The following is a 14,987-nucleotide window of genomic DNA, read 5'->3' on the forward strand; positions in this document are numbered from 1 at the left end:
GACAGATTGCCCTTTTTGGCCAACCATCAAGGGCTAAACAGAAAATAGGTAATCCTTGTCTTGGGTAGAAATATATCATGGGGAATGATTTAAAGAAAATGGGAACTTCTTGGGAGGCTGTAAAGAGGGAGGGTATGAATAGATTGGGATGGAGAAGAAGCATGTGTAGTTGTATTGGCCTCATGCAGCTTCATGCTGTGGTGATTTGTTAGTGTAGTAGTAATCTTGCTTCTTGGCACATTGGTAGACTGTTGTAAACACACTAAATTATTTACCAAAAAACAGAAATAGTTATTGTCAACAGTGCATTTGAAGAAATAGTGTACCTCAAAGATCTTATAGAATGATAAATAAAGGTTCAAATAGGGATAAAATCCTTTTAACCAACAGTGATAAATTTCACAAAAATACTAGATATTTTGGTCAATTGTGCAGTGACCCAGTATGTTTAAAGATTGGATATTTGCTTCTTCCTTCAGAACTCTGTGTGAATCTTGGAATTCAACAAGGGGCCATTACCTCTTCTACCATTTACAATATCACAACCTAAAGAGCCCAAGGGGATTCATCACCTTGCTGTATATAGAACAGTGTTATTTTGTCTTATATGTAATGTGGATAATATTCAGAACCTAAGTAGGGCTGTGTTTAGTTTGGAAAAAGTTTTAGGGAGATTGGCAAGAATTATAATGAGATTCATCTTTCTTTAAAGAGGCTAAGTCTCAAGTGCTTTTTTCTATCTTGGAAAGGGGTTAAGTTAGGGAAATAAAACTTTCAGTAATGAATCCAAGGCCAAAAATATACTCTGGGAAGGTATTGCCAAGCTTCCATGTTAATTGTCTTTTGATTTCTGAGTCTAAGAAATTTGCCTACTTGACAGGTTAATCTATTGAAATTGAAATTTTCAAACTATTAAAATTTTGACAAAATAGTATTTTACCTTTTCTCTGGTTTTAGTTATGAAAGCACAATTCCTGTTTTTTAGTTGAATTTTTAGCCATAGGCTATTAATTGTTTGTTTTTTCTAGGTCCAAACTTAGAAAAATTATTTTCAGATCTTTGAAACATTATAAATTGTAACTAAGCAAAGTGAAAACAGTTTCCTTGTAGCCTACTTCATTTAAGTAGAAGATCTATTTCAAGGTTTCACTTTTATAGCCTAATAAAAAAATTAGCCTAGGCTATTAAAGGTAACCAAAGTTCACTACCCTCTAAGGGAAGGAGGAGTGGGGCTGGCTACTTCAAAATAGCTTCCAAGGAGATATTTTAGTCTGTAAACCAACTCCTGAAAGTTTCATTTTCCTAACCTAACTCCTTTCAGAGACCAGAACTGGAATTTTAGCTGTTTAGAGGATTTAAAATTCAACAATAAGTTTGAAAGCCTAGGCTAAGAATACTAGGCCTAGGCTAAGTCACTAATGCTGCAAATAAATAAAAATGAAACAACAATGAAAAGAATTATGCAAGAAAACTATTAAATCTTTATAAATTCAGTTTTTTTCAGAGAGCAAACATTGGATGTAAATACTTCAAAAAGCCTTCCTAAGATATAGCCTAATTCAGTCACTGATCCACTGCCAAAAGTTTCAATAGCCTAGCCCACCTATTTTCTATGGAAACTAACATTTCTATCCTACAGAATTTTACAAATTAAAACATTTGCGTTATCAGAGTCCCAAGGCTTACTTCAATTAGTCAGAGAGTCTTAGAATTTACTTTAACTGTAGAATTTGGCCATTTAAATTTTATTTTGAATTATGCCGGGTAATTTTTCTCTGTTGTCAATAATTATAAATTGGCTAGATACCGCCCCGATACGTACTTTTACAGCGAAATATATTTAGCAGAAAAGTAACAAGTCGTTTGTTCCCATGCCCAAGAGATTTCTTATTCTAGTTAATCCAAAAAGAAGCTGAATAAATAACTTCCTTGCCTTCCAATTTATTGTATAGCCTCATAATTTCATTCAGGGTTCCAAGACATAAATAAATCTCATGATCTGCCAATACCCTTTATATCAATATTTCATTTACTATGGGATTTGGGAAAAATTGGTCAGACTCATAGCAGAAATAATGGTCATAAGCCATGAAAAATCAGTTTAAAGCAAATCTGAATGAAATAAAAAAGCAGCATTATTGTTTAAAATCTTATCACATTTTTTATACAGTGATTGTACTTGCGTATGTTTCATCAGGCAATTATGGGTAAGCAAAGATTTTAAAGCACAACAGAGATTTTGAAGCACAAATACTCATATTCGACTCTGATTCATTCTGGTTCTCCTTAATCTTGTCACAAATGAAAAGATGTCGTGTGCAATGGGTGATTATTAAACTATTATTATTATTATTATTGTTACTATGATTATATAAAAAGTCGAGGGTTTAATAACTTCTCTGCTACGTTTCATAGAAGAAACTTATTAATTAACTCTAGCAGAAAGAGTATGCTAAAAATAAAACACAAAGGCATGTTGTTCCTACTAAAACTGATGCAAAGAAGGCTTTAAATGGCTCAAAACGTATTGAAACTACCTGCAGAAAACCTTGACGATTTATTTTATAAATATTTTCTTAAGACTATATTGGAAATCTGACGATGTCAAATAACATAAAGAATAGAAAAGAGCTCTATTTTTACGTCTGAACTTAAGAGATAGAGAAGTGGTAGTTCTGGTTTTACCTAGAAAAACCTTTCATCGGATTATTAATGGCTCAATAGCGAATACTGTATGTAAGATGTATTTGTTTCGTCGTTTTGGATTTATAAGGTGGACAAGATCTTGAAGATAAAGAACTGAACTTTTAGTCGGTTTAATAATTATTAAACTTTATATTTGATTGATTAAGTCGACTATAGTTGACTATTTTTTACGTTTTGCTACTGTGATATTATCATATAATAGTGATGGTTGCTTATAAATACCGCTACTCACGGAGTGACAGTTGTCAGCTAAACCTTTATTGTTCCGTTTTTTTCGGATGGCCAAAATTTTTAAAGATATATTTGTAGATATGATATCAAATAACATTATTCAGTGAGTGGATTCGAAATACTTTCACCAAGTCTTTAATAACGTCTAAAATTTAACCAAAAAAGGTCAATTTTTTAGCCCTCTTATAAAATTAAAGCCTTTGCGAATTTCTATAACGCCAATAATGCAATGTGTTTTGAGGTTCCAAAGCCAATTTGCAAATCATTATCGTAAAAGTTTCCATTTCCTGCCTATTGTTTTTTGTATTTTTCATTCATTAATCATGCCATTTTAATAATAGTTTTGAAATAAAACACAATTATCCGTGAATATAAAACTATGCACTAATATATATTTGCCAAAAATATAAAACTGTGCTTTGGATAAAAATAATACATATAAAAATAAATCATGTACACTTACCTTGAGTTTGAATTGGCCAAATCTCAAATAGTAAGCATTAAAACTATTTTTTTAGACGAAAAATTATTTTGCTCGCCCAGTAAAGGCATGTATGTTTTCTACTCCCTTGCCCATTGTAGGGTGCTTCGGTTTTACCAAATACCAAAAACCATTTGCAGATTGGCCGAGAAACAGAATACTGCCGTTTGGTCTAATTTTGAGAACCAGGAAACAGTGATGATTCTACTCAAACTGGGCTGTCGTTCAGTAGCTGGTTACCGTATTTGGACTTGTTCTTAATTTAACCTATAGCTCTGAAGTTGCTTAATTTTTTCCGACATAAAAAAACATAAAACATTTAGAGTTTTGATAAAACGAAAAAAACTAGTATTAGTTTTATTTCTCTTTTATTTCAAGACCAGAATTCAACAATCGAAAACCTAATCCAATAAACTAATTACAGGGAACTCATAATAGGAGCTGAACCTAGGACGCTGAATACAACCAAATCACACAGTCAACTCGTTAAGATAAACTTGGAATAATTATCATGTTAAAATCGAATTATCATGCTAAAAACTAAACGCCGCGAACTCAACATGGGTTTTCAAAAGGAAACCAAAAACGGGAAAATTGACATAGAAAGGAGACTCATCATAAAGTAATTCGGTACAACTATGCGTCCAACAGTGGAAACTCAAAAGACTTCTAAACTAAGACCAAATCAGTGCATATCGCGTAATTCTTGGTAACTCAGCAGTTGACAACTCGTATAAGAAAAGTACACCTACTAGTAACTTAACCCAGTCAATAAAAATATTAAAATGTATTGCTACAATAAGAGAAAGCAACGATTGGTACAAATGACATCTATAGAAATGATTTGGGGAGGGTAGAGAGCAATGTGTACGGGTTTTGGATTTTAATTGAGGCAGCGGAGAGTATATTGTGATAATCTATGGAAGGCTATATAACAAATATTGAATATTTTAAAGATGGGCCAGAGAGAACTTATGTCCGTGCAAAATTTGATTGTGGTATTAAATTAGGAAATATGTATTCTATCATTATTTTTTGATTAATTCTGTCGTTTAAAGTTTTAATAGTCTTTAATTTTGTGAAATGGTTTTAAAATACCTTAATCGTAGAACGTTTTTCATCTATTTTTAACACGAATTTTTTAATTTTCACTTGTGTTTTTTATTTATTTTATTTTTATTTTTAACTTTCTTATTTGTTTTTCTAACGGAAAAAAGAACAAGTTACAGGGGCATCGATTGTGGTGCCGGGGGTGGCTAATTGTCCCCCTCTTTATTTTGAAAAACACCGCCTGGAATTTTCATTTCGAAAATAAAGAAAAATGTTCATCCCCTTAATATTTGAGCCAACGTCTTTTGCATCTTCCTTCGCAAAAATTAAAGTAAATCTCTGTCCTGTCCAACATTACGTGAATTGGCTTCAGTGGCAGGTTATGCATTGTAAAAAGTATACTAGAGATCTATCTCTAATCTTTGAGTGAAGGTAATACAAAAATTAACCTGTAAGAGAGAAAAACAAAGAGAAAAAAAAGCCAAGAACACTTAATAATGAATTTGGAAGTACACAACGAATTAAAGGTGCACACATATTTTGGTCTGGTGAACATTCAGTCACCTGGAATGAACCTTAAAGACATTTTACCTACCAGGACCCGAACTAGATCTTTTGAGCCAGGGACTAAGCTCATTTTACAAATGTATTCCCAAGAAAGACTTGAAAGAAGAGAATCGGCTAAACTTCCTCCAATAGTAAAAATGTGTACAAATGAATAATTTATTTATTTTAGAATTTGGAATTGGTTTAAAAAAGGGTCAAATATAGTAGTGAACATATAAAAGTGAAGCAACATCAATTAAATGAAAGACTTAAAATGGAAAAAAATTCCAGCATAAAAAACAACACTCCTACATCTTCCGCTTCTTATTTCGAACACTGATTGGAGAATCATTATGGGGCACTTCACGACTTTGAATCTAAAATAAATGATGTCAATCAGATTGATTTTATAATTTGAGGAATCAGGATGTTTTTTCATCGATTCCACTCAATTTGGAAATATACACTTTAGATAAGGAATGTGTGGGCTGGCTTAGCTTAAACGATGTATTATTTTCACTACACAATGATTGTGTTGCTGATAGTGATAATTTTGATTACTGAATATTGTACTGGGGACACTGATTTGTATTTTTTAAATACGACCTAAAAGAAGAAAAAACAATCTAACAGGGGAAATTATTTCCAATCGTTTCATATTGTTATTTTCTATTATTTCTATCAAATTTAACGACAAATATAAAAAAATTGTTAACCAAGTACTGATCTGGTAGAAACCTCTAATTTTATCTTTGTTGATGAAAAGTCTAGTAATGCAGAGAGAACAAAATAATTGAATTAAAAACCAGGCGCTGGGTGCAGCTAATAATGAGAATGTTATTCGCGTAAGCTAGGCATGAGGTCGGAAGAATATCCAATATATTATTGTCTGACACTTGCCCGACGCCTTGTCTGACGTGACCTAGAAAGTTTGAACAATGACCACTAACAGCCTTAAAAAGAAGGAAAAAATTTCTGGCAATACCTTAGGAGATAAATAATAGTACCATTAGTACCATTTGAGCTTAGAAAATAAACATCTTGAGCGTAATTTCAGTACATCTTAAGTTGTATTTTTACCTAAGAAAGGAAAATGTAGTCAAATCATATTAAAAATATTGGATATTTGTAAGTCCTGGAAAATTTTAGTAGTATGTGTACACACTAATATTGTAATGAATTTAATAAAATTTCCTGTGTGCTATTTATTCGTCTCAGCCCTACCCGTGAAGACGAAATCACAACAGGAAACAACTATCATATTAGAAGAAGAATTTTGAACATTTTCTAACTTCTTTTTTGATCCGAAAACTATGTACCGCGCCTTACGATACAATTTTATGAAATGTATTGCATAAAAAAAAAATACTTTTTCATTATTATTTTATTTTTAATTATTTCTAATTGAATATTTTTCTGCTTAAAGTGCCAAGGGTATCCAAATAAAAAAGTTTTTGCAACCTGAACCTATCTTAGGTCTACTCATCTTATTCTTACATCAGGACCAAGTATTTTCCACTTCGTCTGGCATCTAGAATTCAGATAGAACGTGGGGACTTGTTTAACTATAAACAACCCATACGTGAAAACCGCTATTTTGTAATATCTTTCTTTTGCTTCGTTCAAAATTATGAAGTTTGATGGTAATATTGTATTTTTGTCTTTAATTCATTTTTTAATTTGTCACCTGTTGCTACAAAAACTGCATAACTGCCAAAGTCCAAGGTCTTTTTCCTTAAAAATTGAATTCCCAATTATTTATAATTTCCAAAGAAATAGATGGTTGTGTATTTTTCCACTTAATCAGTTCAAGTAGATGGATAGAAATTTTATTTTCCTTAGTATTTTAATGAAAAACTTCGTTTTGATGGTTCATATTTCGGTCCAGAATAACAAATCGACTTTTTTCAAATATTTCCATTCTCTCAAAAATAATTTTTATAACAACCCGATTATTATGCAGTCTAAATTTTACAATCGGACATTGGATTTACACTCAGCAATAAAGAACGTATCCAGAATTTTTCAAGGGGGGGGGGACTTTAAAAAACGCATAAAAACGTTTATGTTCATTTTTGTGACATTCTTACGAGTCGGACAAACGAAAAAACTTACCAGAGACTCTTTGTCTGGAACTCGTGACAGGAAATCAAGAAGCTCGTTGTTTGGAACTGAAGTAGGCCTTACTAGTTTTCTCGTAAACTTAATCGTTCCCCATATCATTATGAGCCATCGAATATTAATCAGGTACAATAATAAGCTAACACCAAAAAGTAGAAAAACAGCAAGCCAAGAAAGAAACGGGACGGTGAAGTTGAATGTGCTGAAAAGAAAAATTGACAATCATTTACAATTTGTAAAGACAAACTGGAATATTACAGGTGCTGAGCAAATAATGATGATAAAACAGAAAATAATAAAAAAGATGAGGGTGAAAGCATAAGATGGGCAAAGCCTTGAAAAGATGGGATGTTTTACTTAATATAGTTGAGAAGTGGAATAAATAATATTTTTGAACAGTGTGATATGGAGAAGGAAATAGCAAAATTACCTTCCATGGGTAGAGGATTGGCCCAGACAACTTTCTCTTTAATTTTTTTTTTAGAAACGACGGGAGAAATTTCCTTTTTTCTCTTTTTGATTTTTGTTTTTCACTTGTTTGAGACTTTAATTTACATTCAGAGAAAGCTAATTTTTCCATCCTTTAGCTGTACACGTAAGCTGGAAGGGTGGTCAATTGAAAAGCATTTAAATAACGTTTAAGTTTAATTGTATATTTATTTTGTATTACTTATCTACTATTTATTCATTTACATTGCACAATTCTTAGAAAATAATAGGCGCCAGTTAATTATACTAATTTATACAAATAGCTATTGTATATCGTTGCTGTTATCTCTAAAGAGCATATATCATATTTTTAAACTACCAAGAACAGTTTGCCAAGCTGTTCTCAAGGGGATAATCAACAGTTTAATGTACATTGAAACACTCTTTGATCCTCCTTATCTAGATTGCCCTGATGATACTCCTTTTGAGAGGAGTTAGGAACCAGTTTTCGGTATTATCTCGGACGTTTGTAATACGACCTTTAGTCGCGACAGGAATGCCATCTGGGTATTGGTTCAACGATATCTTGTCATTATATTTTCTTAAATAAGTAAATGTTTGACTATTTACTATCCAGATTCACACAGACTTTAAACTTCCCAAACACTGCCCAATGAAAAACTATGGTAAGGCTTTATCTTATATATATTATATTGAACGAAACAAAAGGGAGCACGAGACACTTTTATAATTTTATGTAAGAGAATAATAGAGGCATTTATTCTTTTTGGGTGAGAAGAGAGTTTTCTTTTAGGATTTAAATAAGAAAATTTTGTAAAAACTGCTCTATGTAGCTTAATAATATGGCCCTACTTTGATGTCTGTAAACAAAATTATGTGTAGAAGCCTCACTGTTTAAGGTACAGAAAGACTTTTCGAACCAATCACACGCAATCTCTCCTAACTTCTATAAAATATGCCCTGGTACACCCTTTATTCACCAAAGGAAGACAACTTCTCGTTCTATGTCTCGGATTGCATTTAATTTAATGTATGCGTGAATTCAGGGCAAAAATAAGACGTCAAATTTTTTAGTTGCAAAATTTAAGTCTGATTTTGGACCTTAAGCCTGAATTATACTTAGTCTAGGCTCTGTGACCTTAAATCTTGACAAAACTAAGTGTGACTTAAGTTCAGACTTGAGCTACAGACCATCAAAAGCAACTTCTTGGATCTGACTTACGACCAAAAATTTTAGAAAAAATGTTTAAATTGCTCTTCAAAGGCAGAATTCCTGATATTTCTTGATTTTTATTTGGGAGATTTTGTGCTTTTTGTGAACAAAATTCTTTAAAAATGCCATTAGATAGATATATATGTTCATAAAATGATTAAAAAAAAAGTAAATTCGCAAGTTTCTGAAGCAGAGACGCGAGAGACTAATCTGGTTCAATAGGATGTAAAGTATTTACTTTCAAATTGAACTGTTGTCATGACTTTATCTTTAGAAAAAAATTTAATAAAAATTATAACTCACTTTTTTACTTGTTCACCCAATGATGCCATATAGCCAATTGAATTTTGCACAGTTTGAGTCACTTCCTGTATAGCCTGTAATTTCATTTTTAAGCTTTTCTTTTCTTCCTGTAACAAAAGGAAACTAGATTGTTTTTGAACATTTTGAAATAAATAAACGAATGATTATAAAAATCTTGCTTCTTATTTGTTATGCGGAAATTTTCAAAGCTATGTAAGTTCGAAAGGTTCATTAAGAGGTCATGGACAGAAAGAAGCAAAGATTTCTAAAAGGCTTAAAATTTCACATAAGCAAACCAAGAAGGTGAAATTTAATTCTTCATTAGAAAAAGATCAAGTTTCAAAAGGTGTGGTAATTGGGTTTTCCTTTCTGGCATACGCTAAGGAATAATATAATTAGCTTAGAAAATGAGTCACAGGTATAAAGTCACAAATGTGACATGACACAAATGTATTAAAGGTATAGAGACACATCACTGATATATCTCAGATACCACAGAAATATAAGGACATAATCTCTCTTTTTCTATTTGACGTGGATGACAGTAATAGAGAACAGAAATAATTGGTAGAGGGCAATTGCCCTCTACATTTTCTCCCTCCCCTACATATTGGAAAAATACATTTTTTCGTATATTCCTTGAAAAATGATTTTTTTTTATGAAAAATAAAATAAAAGAAGAACTAGATTGCCCCCTTTCCCGAAATTTTTCAAAATATATTTTTACACTTAATCGCAGAAAAGAAGCTTTTCACAGAGAATAAATTGGCAATATTAAAACTTAAGACGAAAAAAAAAGTCTGGTATAAATCAAATAGTTTGTGGTAACGAAAGACTAAGTAAGGATCGACCCGATCCATTAGTAAGCGATCATAGATCAAATGAAAACAAAAGGAATGTAAAGAAAGTGGAGAAAGCCTTAAAATATGAACTAAGGAGGTGTAAAGTTGAGGTCATCAACAAAATCGCCAAGGATCCGGAAGATGGAGCTAGACAGCATAATAGTAAAATATTGTACAGGCATGTTAATAAATTGAGAGTTTGTGGTAACGAAAGACTAAGTAAAGATCGACTCGATCCATTAGTAACCGAAACTCTAAAAAACGGAATTTTGATAACAAGGGGTACCTCAAAAGAATTAGTTTTTATACTGATTCCAAATATATATGATTAATTGAGTTTAATGCTGCCAATCCAAAGCTAAGAGCCTGAGAAAACTTTCCTGATTTTGAGATAAGAGAAAATCTTTATTAAAAAAAAATGTCTATCACAAGCCCAGATGGACCGAATTTGCATTTCGGAGTCATAACCCCCCCCCCCCCCAAAAAAAAAAAAATCACAAAAAAACCGCAACTAAAGAACTGGCAAGACAATGCCAGAAACAACAATATCAGAATGGCAAACCATTCATTAGTCAAAAATATTAAGCAGTAACATGTTAGAAACTTAAAAGGGTGAAAACTAAAAAAAAATAAAAATGAGTGAAAGAAAATCAGCGTTAAAATGTTTAAAAGAGAACATATAAAAAGGGGGAGGGAACAAAAGAATTGAACAAACATAAAACTTGGGTATCATCAGTACCAAAGAAAAAAAAGAAAGGAAAACTAGCGGTTTATTTTATCAGTAATGAAGGGGATAAAGGTTTTTTTCTATACATGGAGGTAAAGCAACGGATCGGGGACAAGATAGGAACGGGTTCAGAAGCATTACGTGGCAGGCAGTGTCTGGAAGAACGGAAAATGTTTTCCGTCTGAAGGTTTAAAGTTTCACTTTTTGCAAAACGGAGGCACAACGTTCCTCTTCTGTGCTCAAGAGTTTCCAGCTTGGTCTTTTTAGAAGGAGTGAGTATGGTACCTTAGCTTCTTTAAAAAATATTCTCAGGGCTCTTTTTTGAATGGATTCACTTTTTTTCTGATTTATCAAGGGAGATGCCAGGATCCCAAAATGGACAAGTATATTCAAGATGAGGGCTGACAAAGGAAGTATAGTTCCTTAAAGAATGGGATAGAGGGATGTTAAATTTATTCAAGAGCTTAAGGAGAAACATGGACGCATTAGCTCTATGGAAAGTATCTTTAACACGGATATCCCGCTTTGAATTAAAGAAAATGGTAAATTCAAGTAATTTAAAGGAAGACAAAGAAATATCTGGGGAGATAGAGTAGAGGAAAAAGGGAGAGGATATAAGGAAACTTATTGGCATCGTCATAAATTTAGAGGGGTTTACTCTCATTCCGCAGCGTCATCTGTAATATCATTGAGAATGCTAATAGGGCTGCTTACTATGTTTCTGTAGCAGGTTTCAACAACCTAGGAGAGTACCTTGGTTTACTCCATTGTGGACAGGGAGGGGACTCGAATAATGATTCTAATATTTGACTACCTGTGACCCATTTGATAAAAAGGAGACAACCAATTTAACCAGAAAAGAGCCAACATTGAAATCAGTTACAAGTTTCTCAACTAAAATATTGTGGTTAACAAGGTCGAATGCTTTTTAAAGGTCAATAAAAAAAAAATTAAATTTAGCCAGCAATTAGGCTTTTCGAGAATTTTCCCAATTGAGGCAATAAGAAAAACAGGGTAGTAGGAAGTAGATTTCTTCTTTCAGCCAATCTGCAAGGAGTTCTTCATGTAGTTTAGAGAATATATAACTGAGTGAAACAGGACGAATACCTTCAAAACCAGGTTTTCAGTTTTTCTTTCCCAAGGGGGTTATAAAACCATGTTTCCAAATTTGCGGATATTGGCCAGACTCAGTAATCTCATTGAAAATAACAGACAAGGCCTTTGAAAGGAAGTCACTGAAAGCACTAATAAGAGGAAACCGGATATCTAAAGGGCAGTTACATGTTTTTCGTAGTTTCACAATTTTTCTTTCGATCTCAGATGGAGATATGGAGGGGATGCCGGAAGGCTGTGGACGATGGAAGCAAGAAACTTGCCAAAATTATTGGCAGTAACTTCTGAAGATTCAGTTAGGTTGAAATCAAGCTGATCTAGACTCCTACCACACAACTTTTTTACCTCGGGAATACCAATTTTTTGGTTTATTGGTAAACAACTCTTTTACCTTGTTTTTGTAGTAGGATCGAGCAGATTTACGTATTCCCCTTTTAGTTGATTTTCTTAGTTTATTAGCTTCATTCAGTATACCATTTCCGAAAAGATTCATTTTTTTCTAATTACCGCTTTTATGGGTTGACTAATGAATGGTTTGTCACTGGGGCACTTTTTAAATCTTTTTTTTCTACGAAAAATATTAGATATTTATCGTTTAGGTTTTTGTGAAAGGTAGTGATGTTTTTCATCAAAATTATGCAAATTATAAGAGCTGTAAGTTGCTGAGAATGAATGGTTAAATTAAAAGAGGGGGATAGTAGGAAGGAAAAATGATAAATCTCACCCAATGGATGCAAAGCTGAGAGGGGACTCTAAAAATTATACAGATTAAGATAATTTCTTAAACCACATTGGTTTGCCATAACATAAAGAAAGAAAACAATCAAAAATGGGCTTTTTTAAAGGCCAAAGGAAAATAATGAAGAACTACACAAAACCAATATTTTGAGAGAACAACCGCCAATAATACAATAAGAATAATATAATAAGGAAAATGCCAAAGAAAAACCAATGAAAAAAACAGCAAAAAAAAAGACAAAATAAAATTCAATAAAAGACCAGAAATTATAAGAATTAAAATCAAATTCCTAACAATCATAAAGTGAGTCATTCGCCAATATCTGCGATTTGCTCAAAATCCAAAAAATTCTGAACTGCCATCGGTGGATACTAACGAACATGGGAACAATTCATGTTGGTTTTTAATTGGTTTGTTGTCTTTCCGCGTTTGTTTTTTGGTTTTTTCTTTGTGATTTTCCTTGATTGTGTTATTTTGTTCACGCTGAAAAAGAGAGACGGTTGTTTTCTCGAAATACTCGCTTTGTGTTTTTCTTCAGTATTTTCATTTGTTTAAAAATCCCATTTTTGAAACTTTATTAATATCAAATAAACAATACACCCATCTTTTTTAACACCCCCCCACAAAAGGCTCCATGATCTGTGAATGTAGGACAAAACTTTACAATCATATCTATCAAAATTCATAATACAAGATATGGGAAATAAACACGGAAAAGAAAAAAAAGGAAAACAGAAAAATACAAATAGTTTCATCAATTTTTTTTTATTATTTATATTCAATCAAGAATTGTACCCAATAAAGAATTAGCCCAAATGGCTTTTTATTAAGCTTCTGAAGACCCCGATGGAGTGGCAATCTTTGATATTCTTCGGAAGGGAGTTATATAGGGCTAAAATCTGACCTCAGGGTTGGAATTCTAGGAACCAATAAAACTTCAGAGTTACGAGTTCCATGAAGATTTACACTAACTCGAGGTTGTAACAGTATCAGAAAACAAAAGGGAAGTTGACCATGAAGATATTCATCAATAAAAATATCATAAGATAGAAAATGCTGTGGACGGAACCTAAAGAGAGATTTTGTTGACGTACTGTTCGTATCTGAAACTGACTGACGGGCCTTTTCATGAAGAAGAGAAATTAGTTTTAATAGAGATGGGAAAGTACTCATCCATACAATAGAACAGTGATTTATGCACGGTTGTATCAGAATTTTTTTTTTTTAAATACATCCAGGAAAAGTTTACCTTAGCTCACGTATCATACCGAAGTTTCTTGACAGTTTTAATCAGAGTAGGTTAACATGGTTCTTAAATGAAAGATTCTCATCGACAAGGACTCCTAGAAGCATTACAAACCTATTTTGCGATCTATAAATAACACCTTTAGAACTTGGAATAATATTCAAACCAGGAAATTGCAAGCCAATTGTGGAAAAAAACAAAAATTGAAACTTGGAAACATTTAGAGCAAGATAACTTGCTTCAAGCCACTCATAAGTTCTGTCCATCAGTATTTGAAGCTCCATTACCAAATTATTTTGATCCCACTCGGAAGAAAAAAGTGTACTTGTGTGTAAAGTACAAACAATTCGATTTCAATGTTCGAAGAAATTTTCTGATCCCAACTCTTCGTTTTCTTCTCCTCTCCAAAAAAAATTTATGGAGTTTCTGTAGCTTGTTGATTATTTTTTTCTGCTAGTTAACCTCCCTAAGAAATTGCGTCATCTACAGCAAAAACAGTGCTTCAACTATCATCATATCAACTGTCTTGTGATGCTATCAACTATCATCAGAAAGTGCAAATAAATCAACAGTTTGTACAATATACATTCAATTAGGATACTGCAACTCATCTGGGTGACATATATTGCCCAATATGAGTCATTGGCATATACAATGTAAAGCAAAGGACCAAGAATAGACCCTTGTGGAATCCCAAAGTCTACTTCGGCCTTAATATCAGACCCTGGATTGAAAGAAATAAATCGACTATGCAGATAAGATTGCAACCATTCTATTGCTTCTCCCCGACCACCAAAATGCGAAAATTTTGCGAGAGGAATATCGTTTGGCTTTCTGTGAAAGGTTGTGATTTTGTCATCAAGATTATGCAAATTATAAATATCCGACAAATCCTCAATATCAGCCACATTCCAAAAGAAAGAAGGAGAGCATTTTGAAGGGGGCGAAAAGAGCCATATGTTGCTGAGAATGAATACTTAAAATTAAAAGACGGGGATAGTAGGAAGGAAAAATGAAAGTAAAAATGCTTTCCAGAAGAATATCATGGAACAAACTGTCAAAAGCTTTTCTCACATTTAAAAAAATTACCACTGACGTTTTCTTCAAGTCTAAATCATTATTCACAAAATTGAGAAGGCCAATACAAGTCTGTTCAGTAGAATTCTTTGGACGAAACCCAAACTGGTGCTCATGAAAAAATGTCTTCGCTGCACAGAAA

General features: G+C 32.7%; 2 protein-coding genes across 3 annotated transcripts in view; both read right to left on the reverse strand.

The window, feature by feature from the left end:
• LOC136043843 (uncharacterized) overlaps window positions 1-1,735 on the reverse strand; it is a 44,627-nt gene extending 42,892 nt beyond the window's left edge. Inside the window, exon 1 of the mRNA XM_065728781.1 lies at window positions 1,717-1,735. The gene's annotated coding sequence lies outside the window, so the exon portion shown is untranslated. The remainder of the gene's footprint in view (window positions 1-1,716) is intronic.
• Window positions 1,736-5,177: 3,442 nt separating this feature from the next.
• LOC136043844 (multiple C2 and transmembrane domain-containing protein-like) overlaps window positions 5,178-14,987 on the reverse strand; it is a 202,613-nt gene continuing 192,803 nt past the window's right edge. For both annotated transcript variants that reach the window (XM_065728782.1, XM_065728783.1), the window contains exons 18-20: window positions 9,102-9,208; window positions 7,130-7,337; window positions 5,178-5,391 (exon numbers count right to left, since the gene is read on the reverse strand). In XM_065728782.1, coding sequence (XP_065584854.1) covers window positions 5,323-5,391; window positions 7,130-7,337; window positions 9,102-9,208 — 384 coding nt within the window. In that variant the 3' untranslated portion in view covers window positions 5,178-5,322. The remainder of the gene's footprint in view (window positions 5,392-7,129; window positions 7,338-9,101; window positions 9,209-14,987) is intronic.

The sequence above is a fragment of the Artemia franciscana genome, chromosome 2 (genome assembly GCF_032884065.1).
Source record: "Artemia franciscana chromosome 2, ASM3288406v1, whole genome shotgun sequence".
NCBI lineage: Eukaryota > Metazoa > Arthropoda > Branchiopoda > Anostraca > Artemiidae > Artemia > Artemia franciscana.